This window comes from Vigna angularis, chromosome 4, assembly GCF_016808095.1.
Source record: "Vigna angularis cultivar LongXiaoDou No.4 chromosome 4, ASM1680809v1, whole genome shotgun sequence".
NCBI lineage: Eukaryota > Viridiplantae > Streptophyta > Magnoliopsida > Fabales > Fabaceae > Vigna > Vigna angularis.
In genome coordinates, this window is record NC_068973.1 from 1,795,650 (window position 1) to 1,823,477 (window position 27,828).

The following is a 27,828-nucleotide window of genomic DNA, read 5'->3' on the forward strand; positions in this document are numbered from 1 at the left end:
GAATGAACTTTGATTTGATTTTAATTTAACAATATAAAATCAAAATAATAGCAAAAACAACTAAAATTGTGACTCCTATGGTCATTGTATATCTATTTAAATGGATTAGAATCAAAAGGAGGAGACATATGCCATGACTTGTGACAGAAATACAGTTGTTAATGAAGCTTTTAACCATTATAAAAACCTTCTTTTCTGGTTGCCACAGAGGTTCTTCAACAAGAAAAACCCTCTGAACATATTGTCTGAAAATAATTTTTATCACATAAAGAGACAACATATGATGGAGTCAAATTTATAGACAGAAAAACATTCACTTTTAACTATTTAATTAAAAGTGACAAATTACCAGTCAACAAATATTAGAAACAAGTTTAAAGCATAAAAATAGAAGCAAATGAATGAAATACTGTGTTTTTTCTGACAGATATCATGTTAGTATCATTAATATTATTGAAACACAGACCATGGTAATTATATTTTGATGAAAAATATTTACAAGTCTCAGAATAAACTGCATAACAGTTATTTCTTTCAATAAAAATTTACAATTTAAGTTTATGTTTAGCAACAATTGGCAAGTTGATAATTTCTATAGAGACCTCAGATTGTGGCATGTTTTTATATAGTATTGTCTTTATTATAACCTTGTGTGATTTAACCTTTTAACAGAAAAGATAATGATAAAGTTGGCGTATAGCAAAACATTGGTGATGCAGATGCAGCCAAAACCAGCCCACGGTTTGGTCCCAGTGAACTGTCCCAGACTCCTCCAATTTTTCATCACTCATCATTTCAATAATTAAATCCTTCTTGCAGGATTCATACTTACATAACTAACATTTATGACCATTTCTTGTTTACTATATGATATCATGAATATATATATATATATATATATATATATATATATATATATATATATATATATATACTCCACCTACCCTAGATGTTCCTTCACGTGCTGGTTGGTGATGCTTGTGATCAACTCAAAACTTTAAGAATTGATGGTTTGAAAAGAAAGTTAAGAACTATATGTAAGTTATTAATATGAACTTGATGAATATATAGAGAGAGATATGGAAGAGACTGATGAAAAGTTTTCCAGGACAACATATATATTCTCCATACAAAAACAACATAGCTTGAAGCAGATAATATAGACTGTTGTTAACAGTAAATCAATGAGCCTGCAACCAAATCCAATATGCAAGTTTATCATTAACCAATTCCACAACTCGAGATCGCTTTAACTGCTCATGGATACTCAATTTTGACTTTTGAAAGGCCTCATCCAAATCAGAATTTTGATCATAAACTAGTTAAGAACAGATAATATATACAAAAAAGTGGGAGGAACAGAAACTGTGCTTGTAACGAGACAGGATCTGCACACATTTCAACAAAAAGAATATATAAACAAGAACAGGACCATCAGGAAATTGTTCTACAAGACAACAGTGTTTAATCAGAGGAACTCACCTTTAAAAAGATTAGAGGGAAAGAGAGAGAGAAAGAGAATAAACTAAACTGCACGGCACTACCATTTGGAAACTAACGCATAAAGGATTTATGAATTATTGTTTCTATAAAAGCATGTATACATATGAACTGGATATAACTAGTCCACTTTGTTTTCTGATATCGACAGGGTTCACTAACTGAACCCTTTTATGACTAAACATTTTTTATGGCATGAAATATATCTATAATTCATTCTTATAAAAGGTATCATTGGGGAAGGCATTCATAGTTAGATCAGACAAGCTAAAATCATTATCCAAGAGCAAACCGTCAGAGACATCCATGGTAGTGGTGCTAACCGAGTTAAAACCACTGCTCTTCACATAATCAAACGAGTAACCACTCTGTTGTTGCAACAACTGCTGCTGAGGTAGTTGTTGTTCCTCCAGCTTCTGCCAAGGAAGTGATGCAGGCACTTGATGATGAAGTTGGTTTTTGTTGTTGCTGTTATTGTTGTAGCTTCTACCACTAAACGGTAGCACCGGTGTAGTAGTTGTGTTATGGTGAATCTTGTGTTCACTGCTTCCTTTTTGGAAGTTCAAGGTAATAGGACCCTTATGGACCCCTAGTGTTGACATGGCTGTGCTAGGACACCCTGTGAATTGTTGTACTAATGCTCTAAAATTGGTGGTGTTGGCATTGAGGAGTGTGGTAGGGGTTCTCTTAGAAGCTCTAGACCTTCTTCTTATCGGTTTGCATACATTACCCTTTGGTGTCAATTGGTTGGAGATGCTATTGCTCTCTGATGAGGGCATGGTGAGAGGTGGACTGGTTGTCATCACAGTTGCATCAGAGAACCCATCTGTGTTTGGTGCCAAAGACTGATCATGATCATGGTCATGATGATCATGATCATGATGACGGGCATTACCATCCATTAGAGGTTGCTGATAGAACTGCATCCATTGATGATCAGTGGTAGCAGTCATGGTCATGTTATCCCTCATGTGGATTAGAAGAAGAAAGCAGGTGGTAAAAGGTGAGGATCAGTGACCACTCCCTCACTCTATCACACATTCCTTCATTTAAAGAAAGAATCAAAGTTGGCTCTATTATGAACACATGTGCCTTGTAACGGTCAAAGTAAAAATGTCCAAGTTTTGACTATTCTTTGATAGGGACTGCCAAGAAACTTGATAAAGAATGGTGTGCTTCCAGGAAATATCGTGTTCATACTATTCTCATCATTTTGACATGAACCACAAATACCTCTGCGAACAATCATATTCGTATTAAATAAGATCATTATCTGCCATGCCTTTTTTTTTCAAGTGTTCATTCCAGCTGCATATTTAAGATATTAAACTTGATTTTGGTGACAAAGTTGAAACATTTTCCTACAGTGTGTTCATACGAGTGACGACATGAAAATATGGAGTGACATCATTGTTGGACCGGTTGTTTGTTATGTTGGAGGTTTTTGCAGTGATGTTGGTCAGAAAATTGTGTACTGTGTTGAGTTGAAAAGATAAGATTAAGATGGTCTGTCTGAGCCACCCACCCACCATAGCTTGTTCATCATCATCAATGTTTGCTGTGTTTTATGAGATGAGCGTATGAGATACTTCCTACTATGGTAGCAATTCAACGTGGAGAACCACGTGTTTTTACTAGAAACTAGGTCTCTGTCAAAGTGATGTGTACAAAAGACAAAGAAATTAATATGGAAGAACTCCCACCATTGTAAGCAAAAGTCTGGGTTGACCATTGATAGTTAAGTGAAGGGTCACACTTTATAAATATATTTCAAAATACTAAACTAAATTGCGTAATTATTTAGATAAACTAAACTAAATTGTTTTATAATTTCAATCAGATTAAATTAATCCACATGATTATTAAAGTATTTGCAAATATGTACTTTTTAAATCATGCTTGATAAAGATCACCAAGATAAGTTCAATTCAATGCCCACATAAATGAACTAAAATATTAAGACATTAAATTTATAAAGGTTTTTATATAATTTTTCACTTTATCATATTTATTTACTTATTATTAATTAAGTATTAGGATCTCAATTAATACAGAAGATAAATTAAGAAAAGCTAAATGTTTTTTCTTTCCTTTAATAAAAGAAATTTTACTTTATCATCCCATTGATCTAAATAATCAATTTTGTCTGACTCTAGCCAATTCAATAGCAAAATGGATAATTTTCTCTTATAAATACTAGAAGCGTAATCAAATATTTAAATTTTCAATCATTATCAACGTTCTCGATCATTTCTAACTTATATTTTTTTATAAGACTAAAAAACAAAAGTATTAGTATACTATCGATCCATATATAAAAATTGTTTATAAATTTAAAAGTACATATACAGATAATTTTTTAATTTCTAAACAATTTCCTTAAAATTTAAACAACTGTATGTTAAAATAATATTTTTATTTATAAGCCATTTTCATAAGTAACTCGCCTTAAAAATTATCTCTAAAACTACTACTATACTGTTTTAACCAAGAGCCGGTCAAATTAATCTCACATACAATATTATTTAATTAATTATAACATTAATCATGTAATTAAAGTCCTTTAACCCTGCTGTGCTGACTTTTAATTGCGGCTAATATCCTTCCAAAATATATAACAGCAAAAAGGCATACAAAGACCTGTTAAACACCTTTTACAATTTATATTATTATAAGTTATAACACTTTCAATACGAATTGTTTAAGTTATTCTCTAATCAATATATTTACAACTAACATTAAAATAAGAAATTTATTTATAAATAATTAATCTAAAACATTTTTATTTATAAATGTTTTAGGTAAAATCTATAGTTAGCCGACATCACATGTTACATGTTTTCACTATATACGAAATTCAAAGGACTTAATCATAATAATATCACGAACTTGTTATTTTTTTTAATTTAATATGTAAAATGTGCACGATAATTAATTATATTTGATTAACTAAAAAAATTCAAGTAAATTTACGTTGCGTATACTATCCATCTTATAATTGTCATTATAAATTTGTTATAATATCCTAATAATTAAAATATAACTGGGACTTGAACCGTACACGTGTTTTCTTCTTTTTAAATACTAAATAAAATATGTTACATTATTATTATATAAGCTACCTTGGAATGCACGTGTTCTCTTATAATTTAAATAGCGAAAATTTCAAATATTATATTAATTTTCAATAATATCATTTTTTGTTTGGAATTATGCATACATTACAAGGGGGTATTAATTGAAACTTGTACCCATTACTTCATCGAAATTTAGGATGTAATTCAAAAACTAGTTTAAAGCTTATAAATTAGAAGTTAATAAAAAACATATGTTTATAAACTAACTATAATCATGTGAAACTATAATCAATCCTTTATTTTAGAATTTGGTTTGAATCTAATTCAAAAAGTTTATAATATGAAGGTTAGTTTTTATTTATTAATTATATCTTGATTAGTTATAGAATCTTTAACTCACTTTCTCACGTCTTTCTCACGTTGAAAAAAGAAAAAACAAAAATGTTTGGTAACAACAATATGTCTTGTTGATAATGATTATCAATAAACTTTAATATTCTTGAAATATAAACTTAAGTTTGATTTAAAATTTCAAAGTTAACAAAAAATATAAAATATATTATTACTTTTCAAATAAAATCATGTTAAACCTTCTCATAAGTTCTCATAATTTCAAAGTTAACAAAATTTAGTTTGTATTTTTTTTTTTACAATTATCCAATATATTTTCTATCTTTATTTTTTATTTTTTATTAAATAAATAGAAACACTACAAGTTTCAATAAAAAATAATAATTATTTTTAAAATTTTCAAAATTAAAATTATATAACAATACATTTATTTATATAATAAAACTAATAATTTCATAATAACTTGTATATTTATATATTTACTATTTCACATTTACTAATTAGCATATATGTCAATTCTACTAAACTTGTAATTCAATAACTTAATTTTTAAATTATGATCTTAAGGTTAGCAATTAATTTACTAATAAAAAAAATACTCGTTTATGGTTACCACCAAATTCATAAACTGTTTTACTAATATATTATATACTTTACATTTTTTCCTTTATGCAATAATATTGCAAATTCTTTTTAGTTTGAAGAAAAAGGGTTAAAGATTATCCATTCATTACGTGTGTTTATTTTATGAACGAATAGGTGGACGCGTGGCAAATGCCCTTCTGCTTTTTAGCTTCTGAGTTTATTATCTTGTGTGTTAGTGTTATTATTTTATCTTTAAGACGATAACGATGCAAAAACGTTGGGAGAATTAAATTAATGCAGATACGTGCCAAGAAGCGAGCGAAATAGAGTGGCAGAATGAAATTGGTATGAAATTTATAAGCAGAAATTACAGCATAAAATTATATACAAATAAAATGGAAAGAGAAAGAAACCAATTTAAACTCTGACCGATTCTATTCTATCACGTAAACTGGTCTTCGAAATCTATATATAACTGTGTTCCAGTTCATCTTTCCCAGAGATGACTTAAGTTTGATTAATACTTTACTTTTAAAAGAAATAACTACTGATTTAAAAAAATATGTTTAAAACAAATTTTTTTATTTATTGAATGCTTTAAATGTTTTTAATTTCATCAAATATTTTGTTATTTAATTATGATTGTTATTTGTAATTTTTTTTTTTGCCATTAATTCATTTTTCAGTTTTGTGTCTTAAAAGGTTTTATATTATTAAAAAAGTTTCAGTGGAAGCTAAGTATAATTTATAAGTCTTTCTTGTTTAGAAAGGAAAAATCTTTTAATATAGATTGGAAGAAAAACTTAAGCTAGTTTACAATGTATTACGTTTATGATATTATATATTATAGTGTGAAGTGATGAACTGAAAGAAAAGATAGAAGGCTTATAGTATTTGAAATGCGTCAAAGGAAGAAAATATCGTTCTTCATGTTAGCTTCCATGAAACATTCATTACGGATGGTCAAACTTAATATTCCGTACACAGAGAAACATTGAGGAAGGCAAATCTGACTTGGTGTAATGCAAAATACATGAAAAATCAACTCTCACTATTTCTTTCTTCGTTCTTCTCTTGTTCAATTCAACGCACGCCACAAAAATTAATAACAAATACCAACCAATTTTGGCATGAAATGATATTTCTTTTAAAAGAGTGAAAGTGTCATATTAACTACAAATAATGTCACTTTTAGGATATATAAATATATATTAGTTACCTTAAGATAATTTCCATGTTACATATTCAATGTTATTTAGTTATGTCAACATTAATAATTATTAACTAATTTAATTGTGATTAATACAACTAAAATTATTTTGATTCTATACACATGCAATCAATGAACATTTTAAATATGTTCAAGACATATAATAATAATGTTTAAACTCCTAAAATCTAATGTTTTGGTTTTATATGTAATTGAGATCTTTTAGATATATTCAAAACATATATTAATATAGTTTAAATTTGTAAAATTTAACATATTTGTGAGAATATATATATATATAATAAATAAATAATTAAATATATTAAGATTATTATATTTTGTTAATTAATTTATTAAAATAATTTAATTAATTTAAATTTATGACTAAAAACAAATATTTTATGAAGATTAATTATATAAAAATCATAAACAATCTTTTAATTTGATAAAAGATCAAATTAGAAGTATTAAAATTTTTTAAAAAAAGAGTAATTGACTAAAATTATATAAAAGGTTATTATCCTCCATTATAATCTTCAATTGTAAATAAATAAATATATATATATATATATATATATATATATATATATATATATATATATATATATATTATTGAGGTACTCTATACTTGAAAGATCAAATTTATCTTATTTTCAACCAATTCAAATATACTTCCACGCAATGCTTTATAAAATATTGAAGATTGTTAACGGTATAAAAAATTTGATTGCTCAATAATTATTAACATCAAATATAGATTAATAATTATTGAGCAATCAAATTTTTTATACAGTTAACAATCTTCAATATTTTATAAAGCATTACGTGGAACTATATTTGAATTGGTTGAAAATAAGATAAATTTGATCTTTCAAGTATAGAGTACCTCAATAATATATATATATATATATATATATATATATATATATATATATATATATATATATATATATATATATACCACTTTGCTTTTATTTGTGCATACATAATTTATTTAGAGAGAATATTTGCTTAATATACAATAAAATGAGTGAAGAAGAAAATTAACTATTATTTTACAAAGAAAAAAATTAGAAAGATGGCATCAATGTGTGAACTCAGGACCATATACACATTCAAATCGTCCCCTACATGTGGCTCCATCGAAGTTGAGCATAAATAAAAACTAGTGATAGTGTAGTTGTTTTTGTAGGGGAAGTGCTACATCAATTACAATCCAAGTACAATTTACAATTAATTGGCGCCTACAGTTACAACAGCATCTCCCGGGATGCAGGAAAAAAAAGGAACATGCACAAAATTGGAATTACAAATTCCGATCCCAATTCGTTTATACCCTCACAGACTGAAACCTATAATTATTCTCATTTCTTTCTTGCTATTCTACAATTATTTCAAGTATTGCAGTAAGTCTGGGTCTTCTATATCTTTTAAGAAGCAAAGAAGAGCATACAACACTTACAGAAGAGAGAGCCATGCATGCACCAGCAACCCACGGTGGTAGCTTGATCCCCAGTGAAGGGTAGAAAACACCAGCCGCAATTGGTATGGCCACAACATTGTAAGCCATTGCGAACACATAATTCAGTCGAATTCGAGAGAAGGTCTTCCGGGAAAGATCAATGGCTGTGATCACATCTTCTAAATTATTTTTCATCAGCACATAGTCAGCAGCTTCAATTGCAATATCAGTTCCAGCTCCGATAGCCATACCAACATCAGCTGCAGCTAATGCAGGAGAATCATTGATGCCATCACCTACCATAGCAACTATGCTTCCATCTTTTTGGAATGAACGAACAACATCAGCTTTTCCTGCTGGCATAACCTCTGCCCTAACATCTTGTATGCTAACCTGTCATACAATACGTTTTTTAAACACAAGTTTGACAACATCGATTTCTGTCCCACAATCAAGTCTTGTATAAATTTCTATCCCATAAAATTTATGATGCAACTCTGTACTTAAGTACTAATTTTGCTTTAGACGGACAGTTTGCTAGTTGAGTTATGATTCCCAATGGAGAACTAAAGAAACCGGTAACTAATGATTTCATATTTTACATCAGACCAAGCAAGTGTACAGCTGTTGAATGCTGATCCTAGAAGGATACCCTTTAAATATACAAGCTAATAGTTATAAGAAGTCAGACAGAACACAGATCTTAATTGCGAATATAAATAAAACATAATACACAAATATACAGACCTCCTTAGCAACAGCACGAGCTGTTCTCCAGTTATCTCCAGTAACCATAACAGGTGTGACACCCATTTTCTGGAGACCCTCTATGACTACAGAAGCTTCTCTCTTTAGTGGGTCCGCAATCCCCAAGACTCCAGTTAATATATCATTATATGTTACCAGTATCCCTGTCTTTGCACTTTCTTCAAGCTCTACCACAAAATTTTCCACCTCTGTTGAAATATGTATGCCATTTTCCGCCATCAACTTCCTGTTACCAACCTGTTGAGGACAAGAGTGCCATGGTTACAACTCTCAGGAAAACAAGAAGCAAATTCCAAGGATTGCAGAGATCAAGATGACCACGATAGTAAATGGACATACCAAAATGCGCTTCCCATCTATCAAACATTGAACACCTCTTCCAGGAAGAGCCGAGAAGTCTGAGACGTCAAAAAGCCAACCAGTTTTCACGTCATTCCCAGCATCATTCTCAGTACCAGTATCAGCAGAAGAGTCATCAAAGAAATGAAAATGGCGTGCATAAGATAATATTGCTTTTGCTAGTGGGTGTTCACTGCTAGCCTGAATAATAAAAAGTAAATGAAATATAACAAGTCATAATTGGTTAGGTTGTTACCCTAAAGGAATCAAACAAGATATAGAAGCGTGTAATTTTCTGACAATCAAACATATAAGAAACTATGATTCATTAATCTACTCTAAACTTGCTACTCGTGCCATAATGCTATTCAAGAAGTTAAGCAGACAAGAAGGAAGGAAATATGGAAATATCCTGTATGAATCCTCTATAAGTTCACCTGAATGTTCTGAACCAGGTATGTATCAATATAATAAATACACAATAAGAAAAGAAAACGTAACAATCATTTAGAAATTAAAATTCACCTCAGCAGAAGCCACCAATTTAAGAAATTCTCCACGTTCCATTCCAGTGAATGTCTTGGCTGTAGTAACAGTGGCTTTTCCCTGAGTTAGAGTGCCTGTTTTATCAAATATCACATACTTCACCCTCTGGGCCCTTTCCAATGCATCACCTCCTTTGATTAACACTCCATTGTTAGCCCCAACCCCTGTTGCCACCATCACGGCCGTTGGTGTTGCCAAGCCAAGTGCACAGGGACATGCAATCACTACTACAGAAATCGAGAACATCAGGGCAAAAACAAAGTGATTTCCATTTTCTGGCAGCCAGTCATCTGGGTAAGCTCCAATAGACCCAGCAATGTACCTACAGATAATGAGCCAAATTTAAAGAGAAGAAGGAATAAGAATTCCAATCACATTAGTTATCAACATCTATTAATGTGCCCAAACCAATTAGGTGACCTTACCAGCACAATAACGTCAATAATGCCAAAGAAACGACCAATGGAACAAATATACTTGCCACCTGCAAACCATGAGAATAGAACTTAAGCTAATGATATATTCACTCCTCTATGGACCAATAAACTACTCCATGTATCTTTCATTAAGATGAGGCAACTTTCAAAAATAGAGACTACTTTCAGAAAATGATGAACACGCAAAAACATCCCCAACATTTAGGATGAAAGCCACAAATTAGAATAACTAGATTCTTTAACACCCTAATTTTCAGAGATCAGAGAGACTTGAAAAGACCACTCTTACTTTATAAGCTTAACCAAATTAGGCAGAAAACAGTCAAGGAACAGACTATATGATTCCTTTCTACTCAATGTATCTTTTATTAAGATGAGAGTATTCCAAATACCACAAATCTTGCTTAACAAACTATAGAGAGAGAAACAACCACCGTAGAACTATAATATAACTTAAAATTTGAGTTGCCAAAGTAAGAAGAGTTGCAACATTTGAAACAAAAAGAAAATTATTAGTTGGAAGTGCCAGGTCACCTTGAAACATGAAACAATTGGCTGAACTGAAGCACAGTTTCACAAGGTAATCCTTTCTTTACAAAAGAATACTCTAAGCAAAAGGCATTCACTGTGAAAGTAACTCGAGAAAAATAAAGGTCACCCTGAGGGCAACATAGGCAAACACAACCATGACCAAATATACTTACATAATCAGCAAACTTCTGAATAGGAGCTTTGGACATCTGCGCTGTCTCAACCAAACTAATAATCTGGCTCAGAACTGTTTCAGATCCTACTTTGGCAGCTTGAACATGAAGGACACCATGCAAATTTATTGTGCCTCCAATAACAGAAGCATTCACCTCCTTTAAAATAGGCACAGATTCACCTGTTACCATGCTTTCATTTACATAACTTGAGCCCCAAGTAACAATACCATCAGCAGGGATCTTTGCACCAGGAAGAACTTTCAATGTGTCCCCAGGTTGAACAAGCAAACAATCAATTTCCCTTTCTTCAATACATTTACCACCTAGATATCAATATAATTTTAGTTGTCATCATACTCATCCAGAAAATGATAAATGCGATAATAACCTTAATTAATGATATTTCAACCTACATATAAGATAATGAAATCCAAATACGATTTGTTCCTTCAATAAAAAACACAAATAAATAAATAAAATGAAATTCATGCACACCTTTATCTTTGACAACTAGTAAAGCAGTCGCAGGAGCAAGTTCTACTAATTTCTTGATAGCATCAGATGTCTTTCCCTTGGCAAGGCATTCCAAATACTTGCCCAACAATACAAATGTTATGAGCATAGCACTTGTTTCAAAGTAAGTTGGAGACCAAAATCCAGTAAGAGCACCATATAGAAGAGCACAAACAGAATAAACATAAGACGCGGTAGTACCCACTGCAACAAGGACATCCATGTTTGTAGAACCATTTCTAAGAGCTCTGCCAGCTGCAATGTAGAAGCGCTTACCGATCACAAATTGAATGAGACTCACCAATGCCCATTTCAACCAATCACTCATGAGGAAAGGCCCACATCGCCGAAGTAACAGGGAATACACCATTGGTATATGAGGACAAACTACCCTCACGAAGAAGAGAGGAATCTGAGACAAGCATCAAGTAAAAATATATAAATAACAATAGCCTAAAAACACAAGGGAGCGTTAATACAATGACTCAAATTTTAAATAGAACTGTTTTTCCCTTGAGCAGTATCAAATATTGTATTGTTTCAGTATGCGTATTTTTCATGAAGAGAAGATGATACTAAGATAGAAAACCTCTTCTTTTATGTGAAATTAATGTATGGATGAAATCCCTGCAAAGCAATGTTTATGGGATTTGACAATTGCAGACTCTCAAAGGATGGTAAAATGCCTAATATTTTAGAATACTGAAGCAAAGAATAAATTATTCCTATCCCAACTGCCCACACCTTCTTTACAGTTCTAATTTTCCTTCCTCAAATGCAATATATATAAGAATCTGTTTCTAAGTATAAACAAGAAATTGTTTCATTGACAATGAGTTTTCAAGATAAAGCACAGTTCACAACTTAAAACAAATAATATGTAGCCTTTTGTCAGTGTCAGAACATCATCTAACAAAGATTTTGACATGTGATATTATGTACCCATAGAGATCACAATTAGATGGAAAGGGAATGCAAATAAAGAAGACAAAGAAATACAATGAAACTACATGATCCTTATGTGATTTGAGATTAAAAAGATACTCACACTAAGTAACAAACTAGAGACAAAGAGCCGAAATATAGTTGAGATCTCTTCAACGCCTTTAGAAGCCATTCTCGTATAAGGGCTTCTAACATGTAATATAAACTTCCCATTGCTTCCGCCCTGGATTGCATCAACTAAGAATCTAGAACTGAGAACTTCCGGATCAAACAGAACATCCAATTCACCTGAAATCTGGTCAAAATGAAACTGCCTGACTCCTTTTATGCTGCTAATAATGCCTTCTAAAACTTGTCCATCAATCACACTGTACACACCAACCACCCCTAAGATTATTTTATCCTGTTCATTGCTTTGTAAAAATGAAGCATCAAAACCACAATCTTCAATCGCGTTGACTATATCATCTTTACTAATTACACTGGGATCATATTCAACTTCACCTAACGAAGTAGCCAAAGCTACCACAGCCCTTTTGACCCCTGGAAGATTTCTTAAAATACCTTCAACAGAATTTACACATGCTGCACATGTCATTCCTCCAATTGTGAACTGTCCCACCAAGGTTCCATGTGGCATCTTTCCAACAGTACTGGATTCAGGTAATATGTCGGCTTCAAACCCAGCATCTTCAATTGCATTTTTAATGTCTTCATCCTGGAATGTGACAGGTTTAAACACATAACACAATATCTTATCAAATACAAGCTTCGAGTACTAAATCACTGGAAAAAAAAATTGTTTTTATTCATATCATATAGGACTAAAGGACTGGCTAATCATCACTTAACATGCATCAGTCAAACAATAATCTTCCAATCAAATATGCTCTTTCTATCTCATAATGATTTTCAGTTTAAGGTTTTTTTTTTTGCACAGATTAAGAATGATAATAAATACAGCTCTTTTTTAAACTATATTTACAAAAATAACTCTACCCATTCACTAAATGTGTTACTTTTATTGAGAAACGGTAATTAATTTGGGAATAAGAACATTAATGTTTCGTTGAAAACTGCTAACATTAGCTAATTAGAATTTTTTTTCAGAAGGTTAAAGTTACAATCATTTTGGGACAGAGAGAGTATCATATTTCAGTAGTAGCAGAACCAGATGGTTAAAAGGTTGTCTACCTTAGTGGCTAAATCATGATATCTGAGCACAAAAATATTCATACCACTGAAAAGCAAAAATAAGCACTAAGAGAATGAGTTAATGAGAGGAATATCGATATCAGTTGAAGTTTTATGATATAAATTATCGTGAGAGAGCTGAGAGAAGAAGCTTAACATCAATTTCAGTCAACATCTTAAGAGAAAAACATACACAGGGATCACCTGTACCTGACGACCCCAAAAAACCTGGTTTCATATCCAAGTTCAAGTAACCCCACCACCACTGAACATTGGGACACAAACATGTAGAAATAACAAAAATTAAAAAAGAAAAAAAACACTAACACAGTTATAAGTATAACTAACAAAAACAATGCAGTAGCCATACATACTTTAAAAGCTGAGTTGGAGAATGTTTGCCGGACAAAAAGTTATGTATCACTTGTGACGGGAACACGGTATATAAATGTCCACTTAAATGCAATCACCACCGATCAAAGCAATAAATATAGAAGGCAGATGTTAAATAACAGCAATATAAAACAACCACAAAATTTACGAGCATGCATCTCAATTCCAGTCGTATTCCAGTCGTAAAGCACGTGTCCACGATTGATCAAATGCAATCAATTAAGACCCAAAAAATGTAAAAAAACAGCAAAAACAAAAAAAAAAAACATAACGGAAATACGCTCTCCATTCATCAAGAAATAATAATCAAGTAGTTGTTAGGTAGAGATCGTTTTAAAAGAAGAAAAAAATCATTAATTATATAAAATACCTTAAAACAAACTAGAATTATGGATTTAGATAAACTTCTCTACAAATTATGACGAAAAAAATTAAAAGCTAAAACTAATTAATTTTTCCCTAAATTAAAATTAAGTGACTCAGTGCACATTTTCTGAAAATTAAATGACAGGGCTACCGAATAAGTGATCACCCGAGTTCAATTCGATTTAACTTTGTTTCTTCTTAATTTTACTAGTGCTTGCTGCCAAAATTTATATCCAAACAGAACATAACTAAAGCATAGTTAACTAAAATTTCAAACAAGTTAAATTTTCATAAGCAGTAAATAGAAGATGCAAAAAGCAATTGTGTAGAGAGAGGAAGACCGACCTTGAGCAGAGCCGAGTTGAAAACTACCTCGGCTTTGTTCTGAAGCAGTGCGACGGAGGCGCTGATAACTCCGTCAAGTGATTTGAGAGCTGATTCGACGGAATTGGAGCAAGCGGCGCAGGTCATTCCAGTGACCGTCACCTGAATCCGCCTCGCTTCGGCGTCGATTTTGTCGTAGGAGTCCAAGAGCCGCACATCCTCGAGGTCATCGGAGTCAGCTGTGGCGGCTCTACTATTACCGGCGACTGAAGTGAGCTGCAAGCCTCCCGCTCCTGGCGCCATCGCTCGTGAGAGAGGGTAGAGAAACCAAATCGTTAAAACAAGAGAAACTGAAAAGGATGTGAACAAAAGGTGATATGCAAAAGAAGAAGGGGAAAATATTTTTGACGGAAACCTTGAATAACACATTTTAATTGTCCTTTTTATTTATTCTATTAAACAGGTGGAAAATGCACGCTGTTTTTATTTCTTTTTTTGCCCTTCAACTTTTTGTTGAATTCCGATTGCCGTCCATTGTACTTCCACTCACAAAGATGCACTGCACATTACGTAAACCGTGTCTGTGCGGCAGTGCACTTGCGTGTATAATTATTTTTTATTGGTAAATAATTAAATTGCTTGTGGGAAAAAAATGTAATATAAAATAAATTTTCATTAGGACTAAAATAATTATTAAAAATTAATATTCCTAAAATATTTTAAATAACATAAGCATGTGAAACTGTGCCTAATTACGTCCAATTGAAATAATCCAATTATGAGGACTGATCTTTGTTCTCAGAAGGGTAGAACGGTGATTTAAAATTGTATAGGTTTAAAAACGCTGCATCATGCATGACCATTATTGTCAGGAGCTACACAAATCAAAATTGTTCAGTTACATCAACTTCTACTTTTTCATGAAAAACCCGTTCAACTTCAACTTCCAATTTTCAATGACTTATCATGATTGTTGCATTCCTTAGCCAATCTAATTTTCGTATTATATAAAATAACAAAGTGTAAATAACTGGAACTGGATCTTAAGGAAATATTTACTATTTGACCATAGTATATAGATGTATACAACTTTTAAAAATGTAAAATATATTAAAATTAAAAAAAAAATTATTCATGTATTAATTTGTATGTGTGTAAAAGAATTTGGAAATGAGGAAAATTGAGTGATTGGTGAATGATACTATAAATTAAGATATAAAGAAAATAGAGTATTATAAGTTTTTTTTAACATGATTCCTAAGAGTTCAACTATTTCAGTACTTTATTTTTCAATTATGTTTAACAAAAAGAATGTATAATAGCATAAATGTTTATGGAAAGATGACAATTCTCTCCACTGCATCCATTTTGATAACTTTGTAAGGAAGAAGACAGAAAAAATAAAGGAACATTTCCATTACCTTCCACTACTCAAAACTAAAAGACTACTATCTCAATCAATTAAAAAAAATGTAAAGGAAAACCATATAAAACAGTGTCTCCCACAAATAACAATGTGGCATCCACAAAAGCCTCATTCATCACTATCATCCATAAATACAAATATTTTGAAAGAAATAAAGACAACAAGATTGATAATTATTTAATATAAATGAAAACAAAGCTAAAATCAATATTGAATTTAAATTTTATTTTTTTAAAATAGATTTTAAATTTAATTAATTGATATAAAATAAATTTATATCTACTCATATATTATACATCTATATATAAATAAAGTTAAACTAAATTTAAAATTTATTTTGATAAATAATAACAAAGTTATATGAAAATTATACTAATAAAGTTGATCACTTATTAAATTTATCATTGAATTATCATTAATATTTAATCTTATAAATATATATATTTGAATGTAAAAAAACATGTAAAATATCTAACATTAATTATAAATAAAAATATTATAATATATAAATAAATATAGATTTTATAGTTTATAAAGTTAAATTAAATTTAAAATTTACTTAAAACTTCAAATAAAATATAGGAAGAATTAAAAACATACAAAAAGAACAACTTCAAAATTAAAATAAATAATATAACTTTTGTTCTCCATTTTGAGAGAGGAAGTATGGGTGTGAAACAGACTATTTCAGTATTATTTATTTTCGAACTTTGGAAAATGTAACCTTTATAGAAAAAACCGAAAACTGTCAATTCTTCAACCTTCTCAGAGACTTTCATCCTTTTGCCGTTTCTAACTGTACGACACACTGCAAGGGTGTTATTGTAGTTTCTTCTCTTGTCCGAAAGCATTTTTTCCATCTAGGTATACGACAACTATTATAAATTATTATTACTAATTAATAATGATAATAACGAGCAATGCTATAATCATATATTAACAAAACGTATATGCTATGTTATAATTTTTTAGAATTGTTTAAAAAGTATATAGCTATTTTTGAGTTAAAGGATTAGGATGTTCCTTTTTCCTTACTGAATTAAACTTTATATATTGCAACAAATAATAAGTTATTTTAATTTCATAAGTAGTAAATATAACACAAAAACAGTTACAATAAGAAAATATATCAGTGATATAAATAATCAATTTGTAATACATTAGTGGTTTTTGGAAAAAAAAATCAGAAATGTTATCAAACGCATTTTACACGTTCAGAATTTGCTAGTAGTTTAGCAGATGACAAAGTCCAGTGATTTTTAAAATATACCTATTAAATCAAAATTTGAACTAAAAAAACTAAGATGACAGAGTCAAGAAAATTTGGTGATTATTTATTATATAGCTGTTTTTTTAAATAGATAATAATGTGAATTGATTGCTTAAGAAATTATTCCTGCTTATGGAGAAAAAATTTGAATAATAAATAAACTAGAATTTGAAGAAAGTTGAAAGCATAAGTGGTTTTGGTGACAGAAACCAGAAGATGGAGACCTGTGGGCTGGGAATGCATATAAAACTAAAGTTTCTGTTAACTTTAAAATATCATCCTCCTTTTATTTTAGTACAAAAAATCAATTCCCTGTATCTTACTGTTTTGTGGCTGGTCTTCACTCTCCCACAACTTTTGTAATAAATAATTACTATAGTGTTGATTAGTGTTCTGTAATTCATAATTAGTATTAATATCATTTTACTTTGTATGTTTAATGTACAATAATAGCGAGTAAATAAATGACGTTGTTTTTAATTATTTGTAATCTTTAAGATTAATAATTGTTATTTTTTATTCCAATGATTAGTTATAATTTTCGAATAATAAATAGTAATTTCTTTTTTTGCTAAAAGGGAAAATAGTATGAAAAATAAAAACGATAAAAGTGAGGAGAATAATTAAAAATATATGAAAATACAAACTATAGTGATAAAGTGTATTAAATCATCTATTTAAATAGTATAAAACATTATTAAAAAAAATCACAAAGTAAACTAGAACAGTTAATTCATAAATATATATAAAATATATCCAAAATAACTATAAGTCAATCTTTATATACAAAACTTTTAAATATAACCATTTACTATTTTACTAACAAGATATTTTCTATTACAACAAAAAAAAAACATTAATTACATTGAGTAAACTATATATCTAGACTCTCACCATTTAAGATATGCTTTATTGATTGTTCATCTCCCTCTACTTACAAATGTCATTCATAGAGTAACATATAAGACTTTCATATTCAACTAAGCACAACACTTAAACAACATCTTAGGCTAAGGTAAAATTCTTAGCCCAAGACCTCCTGCTACTCTCACCAAGTATCACCCCTTTGTACATGAAAATGGATGAAAATTAAAATGTCAAGATAACCCTCAATATTGATCTCCTACAATAAACATACACTACTTGAAACATTCATAAAAAAATTCACCTTAGAAACTCTTTTCAAACCATACTTCAATACATATATAACCCCGTGCACAAACCTTCGTAAAATTGATGCCTAAACGCCACCATGGTGCAACTGAGCGCAAAACTCTCGACTTTCTGGCGCTTAAGCACCACCACTTGATGTCCCACACTAGAAATTTAGAAACTTCAGAATTTGATCTAGATGCACCCAAGACTTATTCAAATGATCCAACTTGTATCTTTGACAATAAAATTTATTTCTAAACATGTTTATCCTTCAAATTTATACCAATTGGCTCATTTGGTTAAGGACTTGGTCCAGTAGATAAACTCAACTATCAAAAAACACATACTTCAAATTTCACATGCTATAAGCTAGAATTTAGTGAACTAATTAGTTAAACAAGTCTAAAATGAACCAACAATATACCTAAGCATTATATTTACCCATTCAATCATTTTTTCAAAGTTTCGCATATAAAACCCCTGTTTTTAGACCAAAAATAGCATACCATGTAACATCCCGATTTTTGGGATGTCTCGGTTACGAGGAAAAAAAATTTTAAATTTTAAAATCATAATACCATCGCGAAAATCAACTTATATAATACCGAAATTAATAAAATCAAGACGAAGTAAAGCAAACCCTATTACATTGTTTCTAACATTTATAGTACAAAAGTTTTAATTAACCCAAGTTGTCTTCCCACTTTCGCGTCTCTATCATGCATCTGAAGCATCTGTAACATCCCCTGCTCCCGTATAACCAAATGTCATACGATCATCACAAAACACACACACAACCACAACACAAACAAATATGAGTAAGCTACCATAGCACAACAATGACAATAAAATTTGTACATAGGAAACAAACATAACTTAATAATAATTCAAACATCTACAGCGTTATCCTACTAATATAATCATTTTTACACTCTTACCATCATCATTATCCTCATTAACCCTATTACGATTATACCATCGACGTTATCCTATAACATCGTCTCCAAACACATCGTCACTATGAATCATCATCACATGTACCTCCATCAAAACTAACCTCATCATGAATAACACCATGAGCCTCCACAATACTATAACTCCATAGTGAAAATAATTACTCACACCCTTGTACCCTACCTCAAACTTGTGCCCTCCCCCACAGGTCCCCTGTAGCCCCTCCTACAAGTCTGCTCGAGTAATCCCGCCTACCTGGCTAAGGAACATGTTTCCCTGTCACAACAAGGCAAACACCATCACCCTCATACATAGAATGTTCAATACCCGAACACCCCCTTTTTGCACACAAGACCAAAGGGAGTCGCTATCTCAACCGGTCGATAGTCTCAGGCTTTATACTAGGTACAATAAGCGGACCTATCCCCCACTCTTATGCTCATCGATCAACCACACACTCAGGTACAATTCCAACATTCAACCATTCCAACTCCAACACTCATTCTTTCCAATTATCAGTCAAAGTTTATTGTACACGTAAATACAACCACTATTCCCTGTCACAACAAGGCAAACACCATCACCCTCATACATAGAAGGTTCAATACCCGAACACCCCCTTTTCGCACACAAGACCAAAGGGAGTCGCTATCTCAACCGGTCGATAGTCTCAAGCTTTATACTAGGTACAATAAGCGGACCTATCCCCCACTCTTATGCTCATCGATCAACCACACACTCAGGTACAATTCCAACATTCAACCATTCCAACTCCAACACTCATTCTTTCCAATTATCAGTCAAAGTTTATTGTACACGTAAATACAACAACTATTCTCGTTCAAAAATACAATATATTCAAAGGGTTTCACTCAAACAATAAATAACAAACAATAAATGAATATAATTCAACATCAATTCAAAATAATAGATCATTTATTACTTTAGTTAATCATTAAAATCAAATTCCCAGTTTAATCAACATAAACACCTCATGAGTTCTACTCCAACAATAGATCAAAATAAATAAATAAATAACATTTAATAACAAACCAAAAATAATAAAACATTTATTAATCTAATTAAAGATTATAATCACGTTATTTTCTTTTTTATTAAACTAAAATTAGTAAGTAATTTAATATTATAATTAATGATTATAATCTCATTATTTTCATCTTTAAAACCAATTAGTATTTATTTCTTATTTTCAATTCCGTAAACTATTAATTAATTGATTTTAATTCCCTTTATTTTAATTTCAGAGACATAATCTTTAACTTATTATTATTTTTAGATCCATGCATTTTTTATTTCCAATTATTATATTATAACTTTTCAATTATTATAAGATTAGAGACAATTAGAGACAAGCTTTATTTTAAATTTTCCTTATCTTATTCTCATTATTGTTTTGTTAATTCAGTCCAATTCAATTCCAAGTCTAATCCAAACCACAGGCCCAGCAAGGCCACCACTGTCTGCCAAGCCAACCCACATCCAGGGACTCCACGGCCAGCCGCCGCAACACCCCGGCAGCTCCACTTGCGCTACCACCAACAGCCACCACGCCCCCAACGAAACAGACACGAGATTAAACCCCAAAATCGCAAACTCAGATTTAATTAAACCTAACAGTTTCAAGATCAGAAACGCGCAAACAGAAATGAAATTCCCAATTCAACTCCAACCTCCAAAATTTGATAAAAAACCTGCAGGGAAAATCCAACGAACCATCCCAAAAATCCCAAATTGCAAGACCACAATATAGCAACAGGAAAAGCCCAACAGAACCCAATCAAAAATCAGAGAAAGAAGGAGGAGAAAGGAATCTTGTGCCGCGAATCAAAACGAATGGAAGTAGAACCAGAACTGCAAACGCACCCTTGCGCCATTGCCGCATCTCCGCCGCGCTTTCGTCACGCTCCTCCGCGCCTTCGCCGCGCCTCATCGCCGTTAAAAAAAAAACCCAAAACATAAAAACAAAGAAGGAGGAGATGAAGAACGGTCCTAATCTCCATCGCGCAGTCGCCGCGACCTCGCTGCTCCATCGCTCCGTCGTCACCGCGCCTCCTCCGCGCCATAGCCGCGCCAGATTTCCTCCACCAGTAAGCCACGCACCGAAAACCCTCTTCTCCAAGATTGGATGGTCCGCGAGTGAGGCACAGAGACATGAGGAACGAAATTGCTGGGGATTGGTTTGCTCCAGTAATAGAATGAAGATCGGTAAGGGAAAAGAAATTAGGGAAGAGTGTTCGTATGCAACCCTAAAGCTGGGTTGGATGCACGAGAAGGAGAGAAGCTCTCCCTTGAGGCACGACAAAATGACCCACCCAGGTCTGTCCAAGAAGAAGAAAAATCCCCAAATCAATTTGGGAAAAAAAATGAAACTAGGGTTTATCAGAAACAATAAATCTGATTTAGTAAATTAATTAGGGTTTAGAATAAAAAGTCTGATTTTGAAATTTAATTAGGATCCAATTAATTATAATTTGATATTTAATAAAAATAAATCATAACCCTAATCAATTCAATTATTAATTACAATTAAGAAGAAAACTTTAACTCTTAATAAAATTCAAAAGGAATGTTAACCCTAATTTGCTCATCACTTTAATTAAACATCAACCTTGTTACTGATATCTCTTCTTACAATTTTCTCTTTCCAAAATTGTTTAGGAAGACAAAGAAACATTATGAATTATTCAATACAACACAAACATCCCAGATATTCCAAAATTTATCATACAATAAAACAATAAATTAAAGATAAGCTTCGCATACCTTAATCAATTATAAAGCTTTAAGAGTGAAGATCAATCAACCACATACATACTTTCTGCTATCTTCTAAAAATATAACCCTAAGCTTTTATTTTTCAACTTATTTAATCATGTTTTTCATAAACCTATCTCCCAAATATTTGAATACATGTCCATTCAATCCTAAACACACATCTCTAACCAACAAACTAACACATCACATTGAAAATATAGAACATCATAAATTTAACAACCATACAATAGCATGGGTTACACTTATATCGACAAAATAAATAAACTAACATAGAATGTTATATTTTATTCAAGACTTGCACAAAACACCTTGTGAACTCATGTAGATTTTAATAAAACATACTCAAATCTTATTTATAAACTCTACATTTTCTCGGGTCTTATATACCACATTCCCTTTCTACAATAGTTTTGTACCTCATTAAACTTCAAAATAACAACATTAAAGATTCAATCAAATACCAATTCACAATCATACATAGCATTATGCTTCAATATAAAACATTCACTCATCAATACACCAACATCATTCAACAATCATCTAAATTGATAACATATTCAATCAAACATTAATCTACTTCCTTGGTTGAAAAGCTCAAACAACTTTAGTAAGGAAAATACTTTTGCCTGAGCTCAATTAACTCTCTTTGTACTTACAAGATCGTAGAATTATGATTAGGATAAGTACTTAAGACCACTATTAAAAAAAAGTAGGAAAAGAAAGTTAATGCACGTGTGTTCAATCTCTTTGCATGTCTTAAAATGAAAATCAAAAGAAAAAAAGAGAGTAGAAACTAACTTACTCAGTAATAAAAACTGATCAGTTGAAAATGAAGAGTACGCGACAATAATCGTCTAAGAACCTTTGTGGCATGAATATTTCAAAAGTTAGAACTTTTATTAAAATAGGAAAGAAGACTCAAAAGATGAGATTTGAAGAGATAACGAATGTTTCAGATAATGAAACGTGTTAATTATATTATTGAATTATTTTAATATTTAAATAATTAGTCTCATATTTTAAAACAAATATAAACTTTAATACTTTATTTTATAGGTTATTACATGTATTATTGATCTTATACTTAAATATATCAAAATATCTAAAGTATCACAAGAAAAATATGTATAAATATAGAAAAATATGTATAAATATAGTGATTTAGGTAGTATGGAGATTATTCTCTTTGCAAATTTATTTGAACAAATTTATTCAAATGAAAATTGGTTGATCTCATCTTATGAGAATATTAATAAATAAATTTTAACAAAAATCTTATATGATAAAAGGTAATATGTAATGAAATACCATTCTCTTTAGTTAAGCAAATGTGTAAGGGTACCCTTTGCATGAAATAAAGTATGTGGAGTTAATTTTTAATCATTGAAGGAGAAATTAACACGTGTTTTAATTTTAGTTATTTTTAACCTACAAAAAAGTTTGAGGTATATTATGAAAGGAAAATGACAACTTTCATGACAACTCCCAAAGACCCTCGTTGCTTTGAGATCTTCTTCTACAAAGAAAAAACTGTACAAATGTATACAAAATTAATAATACGATGAAAAATTATATATTCATCTAAGAATATTTCTGCTGTAATTTTTATTTTTACAGTAATGATATTTTTAAGCAAAGAAAGAGGGCTGTATATATTTGAAAAGAGAGGGCTACAAAAAAAAAGTTTGTGTAAATATAGTAGGCCCATTTTGAAAACACAGTCTAGGAAGGCCCAACCCAAATTCTCTAGGGTTTGTAGATCTATAAGTCACCAAACCCTCGTTTATTCGCGACCTCAGTTTCAGAGAGAGTGAGACGTACAGAGAGAGGCGCAAAAATGGTGAAGTTTCTGAAGCCGAACAAAGCAGTGATAGTGCTGCAGGGCCGTTACGCGGGGAAGAAGGCGGTGATAGTGCGAACCTTCGATGACGGCACGCGCGAGCGCCCCTACGGTCACTGTTTGGTTGCAGGAATAAAGAAGTATCCTAGCAAGGTCATAAAGAAGGACTCGGCCAAGAAGACCGCCAAGAAGTCGCGCGTGAAGGCCTTCATCAAGCTCGTCAATTACCAGCACTTGATGCCCACTCGCTACACGCTCGACGTGGACCTCAAGGACGCCGTCAACCCCGATGTCCTCAACGCCAAGGATAAGAAGGTCACCGCCCTAAAGGAGACCAAGAAGCGCCTTGAGGATCGCTTCAAAACCGGCAAGAACCGGTGGTTCTTTACCAAGCTCAGGTTCTGAGCTAAATTGTACGCTTTTGTTTTCAACCGTTTTCATTGGATCTCCCTTTGTCGTTTTAATTATTGCTTTATAATGCTATTTTGAGGTTAGATTTTTAAACTGTTGTTTAAATTTTTGCTCAATTGAATGTTTAATGTGCTTGTGGAGATTATAAATGGAGCTTTTAGGGATTATAGATCGAATGCCTTTGGTTTGAATTTGCGATTTGCCTGATTATGTTCTTGGATTTTGATAGTTAGCCGCGTTCTGCCTTCAACCACATAGTTATAACAAGGCAAAATTAAAAAGTAAGAAATCATATACTTAGTTTAAAATGTTGAGACTTCAACACATATGACTTAATAACGTATTCAGCCATTGAAGTTTCGAATTATTGTTTATAATCTGCCTTGCTCCATCCAGATTTAAACCCCTTGTTTTAGAGATATCAAATCTAATTTCTCATTTTGTCGTTTCATGTATACACTGATTTTGCTGTATCCGAGTTATTGGTATAAAGACGGAAATTTGATTGAAATTCACGTTTAGGTGTTACCCTTTTTTGGTTTTAGGGTTTGACTATGGTCTGTCTGGGTTAGAGTTTATGAGATTGATTTTGGATGAAGATGTTTTGGAATAGAAATGCATGCGGGTTGGTACTGCAATGTGTGGTGATTTGCAGTTATCTTGATATACGCTGCATTACTTAGCTTCAGCGTCCACTGGCGTCGTTTATGGAACAGAATTCAAGTCAGAGGATGATTGTTCGCGTAACTAATAAGATTATTATTGTATTAAGACTTATGGTTTTTGAATATCTAATTAAGTATTTAAAACTTTTAATTTTTTTTATATTTATTAGTTTATTAACATTACTGCAATATTAATTTATTATAATATATGAATACAGTAGTTAATGGTATATTAGGACGTTATTCTGGGTACATTTAGCCAATTAAAGATTATAGCAAGATTATAAGAAGTGCTATCGTGCTTGCATTTGATTCTATTCGAATTTTGATTACTGTATATACCATCTTAAAAGTTTACGGTGTGATTTTATTGGCAGATTAATCATTAAGTTTTTTAAAAGGGAACGAAAGTGATATATAAGGAGTGATATTAATGTGTAGGTTAGCATTTTAGCAACACAAAATTAATCATATGATAGTGTAGGTTAATATTTTAGCAACATAAAATTTACAAAATTAAACAATACAATTTGATGAGAACATATTTGAACTTAATCCTAATACGTGTGTAACTTACTTATCACAAAAATAGTGTTAAAAACTGTAATACATAGAATGAACAAGAGTCAAATAACCTGCCTTTTATCATTAAGCCCTTTAAACAAATCAAAACAAAAACATTTAAGGGACAAATACCATGAACATACATTACACAAATCATTAAACTTCATGTAATAGCCAATTAGGAGGTAACTAATAGAGCAAATTCATGAATCAACAACCGATTCAAGGGAAGCAAATAACTTACATTTTAATATTATAATTATTTACTAATTTATTTTAGAGTCAAATATTCTCTACAACCACACAGTATAACTAAATCGAACTCTCAACTAAACTTTGTATATTCTAACATAACAATAGATTGAGTTAACCGATTATGATAAATAAATTATGTTTTAATTTTTAACTTATATCTCTAAAATCTTATATATATATATATATATATATATATATATATATATATATATATATATATATATATATATTTTTAACATGCACTTGTAATATATTTTTATCTAATATGTATTTTTAACATAAAAAGTCTGAATTCCATAATCATAATTTAAAAAAAAATGGTTGAAATTTTGTATTATCTGGTTTTAATTTTTTTTTATCTATACTTTATACTGCTATTGTATAGCTCTTTTAAATTTTAACTAAATTATATAACTCAAGTTTTACAATTAAATTTACTTTACTTTAATTAAACTCTCAAATATGAAGTTTATATAAATAAAATGGAAAGACAAGTAGATATAAGGTGAGACAAATGTGGTGGATATTATGAGAGCTATGATGAAAATGGACGACATCTTAGTCTATTTGTTAAGTTTACCGAAAAATGTGATATTTGTGCTCAATACACAATGTCATACATATGAGAATAAAATGGTGTATTAAAAAGACGTAATTAAATCTTAATTGATATAGCTAGGAGTATATGAAGTAATTCATGTTTACTTGTATCATTTTGGAAGTATGAGACTATCATGTATTTGTTGAATATGGTTCTTAGTAAAGTTGTTCAAAAAACTCATACTGAATTATGGTCAAGTAGAAAGTCGAGTTTGAGACATTTGCATGTTTGAGATTGTAAAGTAGAAGTAAGAATATACAATTCACAAGAAAATAAATTAGATAAAAGAATGATCATAGTGGATATTTCATTGATGATCTGAGAAAATCAATAGTGTATATTTTTTATTGTCCTACCATAATACAAAAACTTTTAAATCTGGAAATGTTCAGTTAATTAAGAATGGTGAAATCAGTATGAGTGAACATTCATAAAATATGGATATTAAGGAAGTTAGAGTACAAATTCTTGTAGCTAATACTTCTTTTTTAAGATTTGTTGTTCCCCATGTTGTAGAACCACGCAACAATCAATAACAACAAATCTTAAAGAAGTAGTACTAGCTACAATAAATTAATGATTATAAGGTTAACAATAAACCGATAGTAAAACAGCCATTAAAAATAGTATTAAGAAGATCTCACAAAGAAAGATATGTATGATATTTTAAGTTATTGTGTGGTTCATTTACAAGAGTACAAAATGACTTAAGTATTGATAGCGACACAATTGCATTTTCAAAAGTCACTAATGGTGATAATTGTGCTAAGTGGTTAGATGTTATGAAATACGAGCTTAAATTAATGGCACAAAATGTTGTATGAGACCTTGTGGAATTGTCAAAAGGATGCGATAAAGTTAGGTGTAAATGGGTCTTTATGACTAAATGTAAATCCCACGGCAATATCAAATGTTACCAGACTTAACTTGTTGTCAAATGTTTTACTCATAAAGATGACATTGATTATAAGAAAACATTTTTGTTTGTTTCAAAGAAAGATTCTTTTAGAATTATCATGGCATTAGTAGCTCATTATGATCTTTTAGTTACGTCAAATGTGTGTTAAACTTGTCTTTCTGAATGAAGATTTATAAGGAAGTTTATATGGATCAACCGACAAGGTTCCTTAAAGAAGTAAAGGAGTACACGATGTCTGTAAACTTAATAAATCAA

The 27,828-nt window shown here is 30.9% G+C and overlaps 3 protein-coding genes across 3 annotated transcripts; 1 reads left to right on the forward strand and 2 right to left on the reverse strand.

Annotated features, from left to right (window-relative positions):
- Window positions 1-1,546: 1,546 nt before the first annotated feature.
- On the reverse strand, window positions 1,547-2,661 carry LOC108321117 (uncharacterized). Its single transcript, XM_017552764.2, has one exon. It carries the CDS (start codon window positions 2,469-2,471, stop codon window positions 1,707-1,709), a length of 765 nt encoding a protein of 254 aa, XP_017408253.1. The 5' UTR covers window positions 2,472-2,661; the 3' UTR covers window positions 1,547-1,706.
- A 5,091-nt stretch (window positions 2,662-7,752) lies between these two features.
- Window positions 7,753-15,137, reverse strand: LOC108321136 (copper-transporting ATPase RAN1). The gene is made up of 9 exons (XM_017552793.2): window positions 14,739-15,137; window positions 12,544-13,158; window positions 11,478-11,907; window positions 10,980-11,305; window positions 10,264-10,322; window positions 9,818-10,160; window positions 9,293-9,493; window positions 8,933-9,190; window positions 7,753-8,578 (listed from the first exon to the last, which is right to left on the reverse strand). Exons 1-9 carry the CDS (start codon window positions 15,018-15,020, stop codon window positions 8,102-8,104), a joined length of 2,991 nt encoding a protein of 996 aa, XP_017408282.1. The 5' UTR covers window positions 15,021-15,137; the 3' UTR covers window positions 7,753-8,101.
- An 8,959-nt stretch (window positions 15,138-24,096) lies between these two features.
- On the forward strand, window positions 24,097-24,736 carry LOC108321076 (60S ribosomal protein L27). Its single transcript, XM_017552720.2, has one exon. It carries the CDS (start codon window positions 24,156-24,158, stop codon window positions 24,561-24,563), a length of 408 nt encoding a protein of 135 aa, XP_017408209.1. The 5' UTR covers window positions 24,097-24,155; the 3' UTR covers window positions 24,564-24,736.
- Window positions 24,737-27,828: the final 3,092 nt, after the last annotated feature.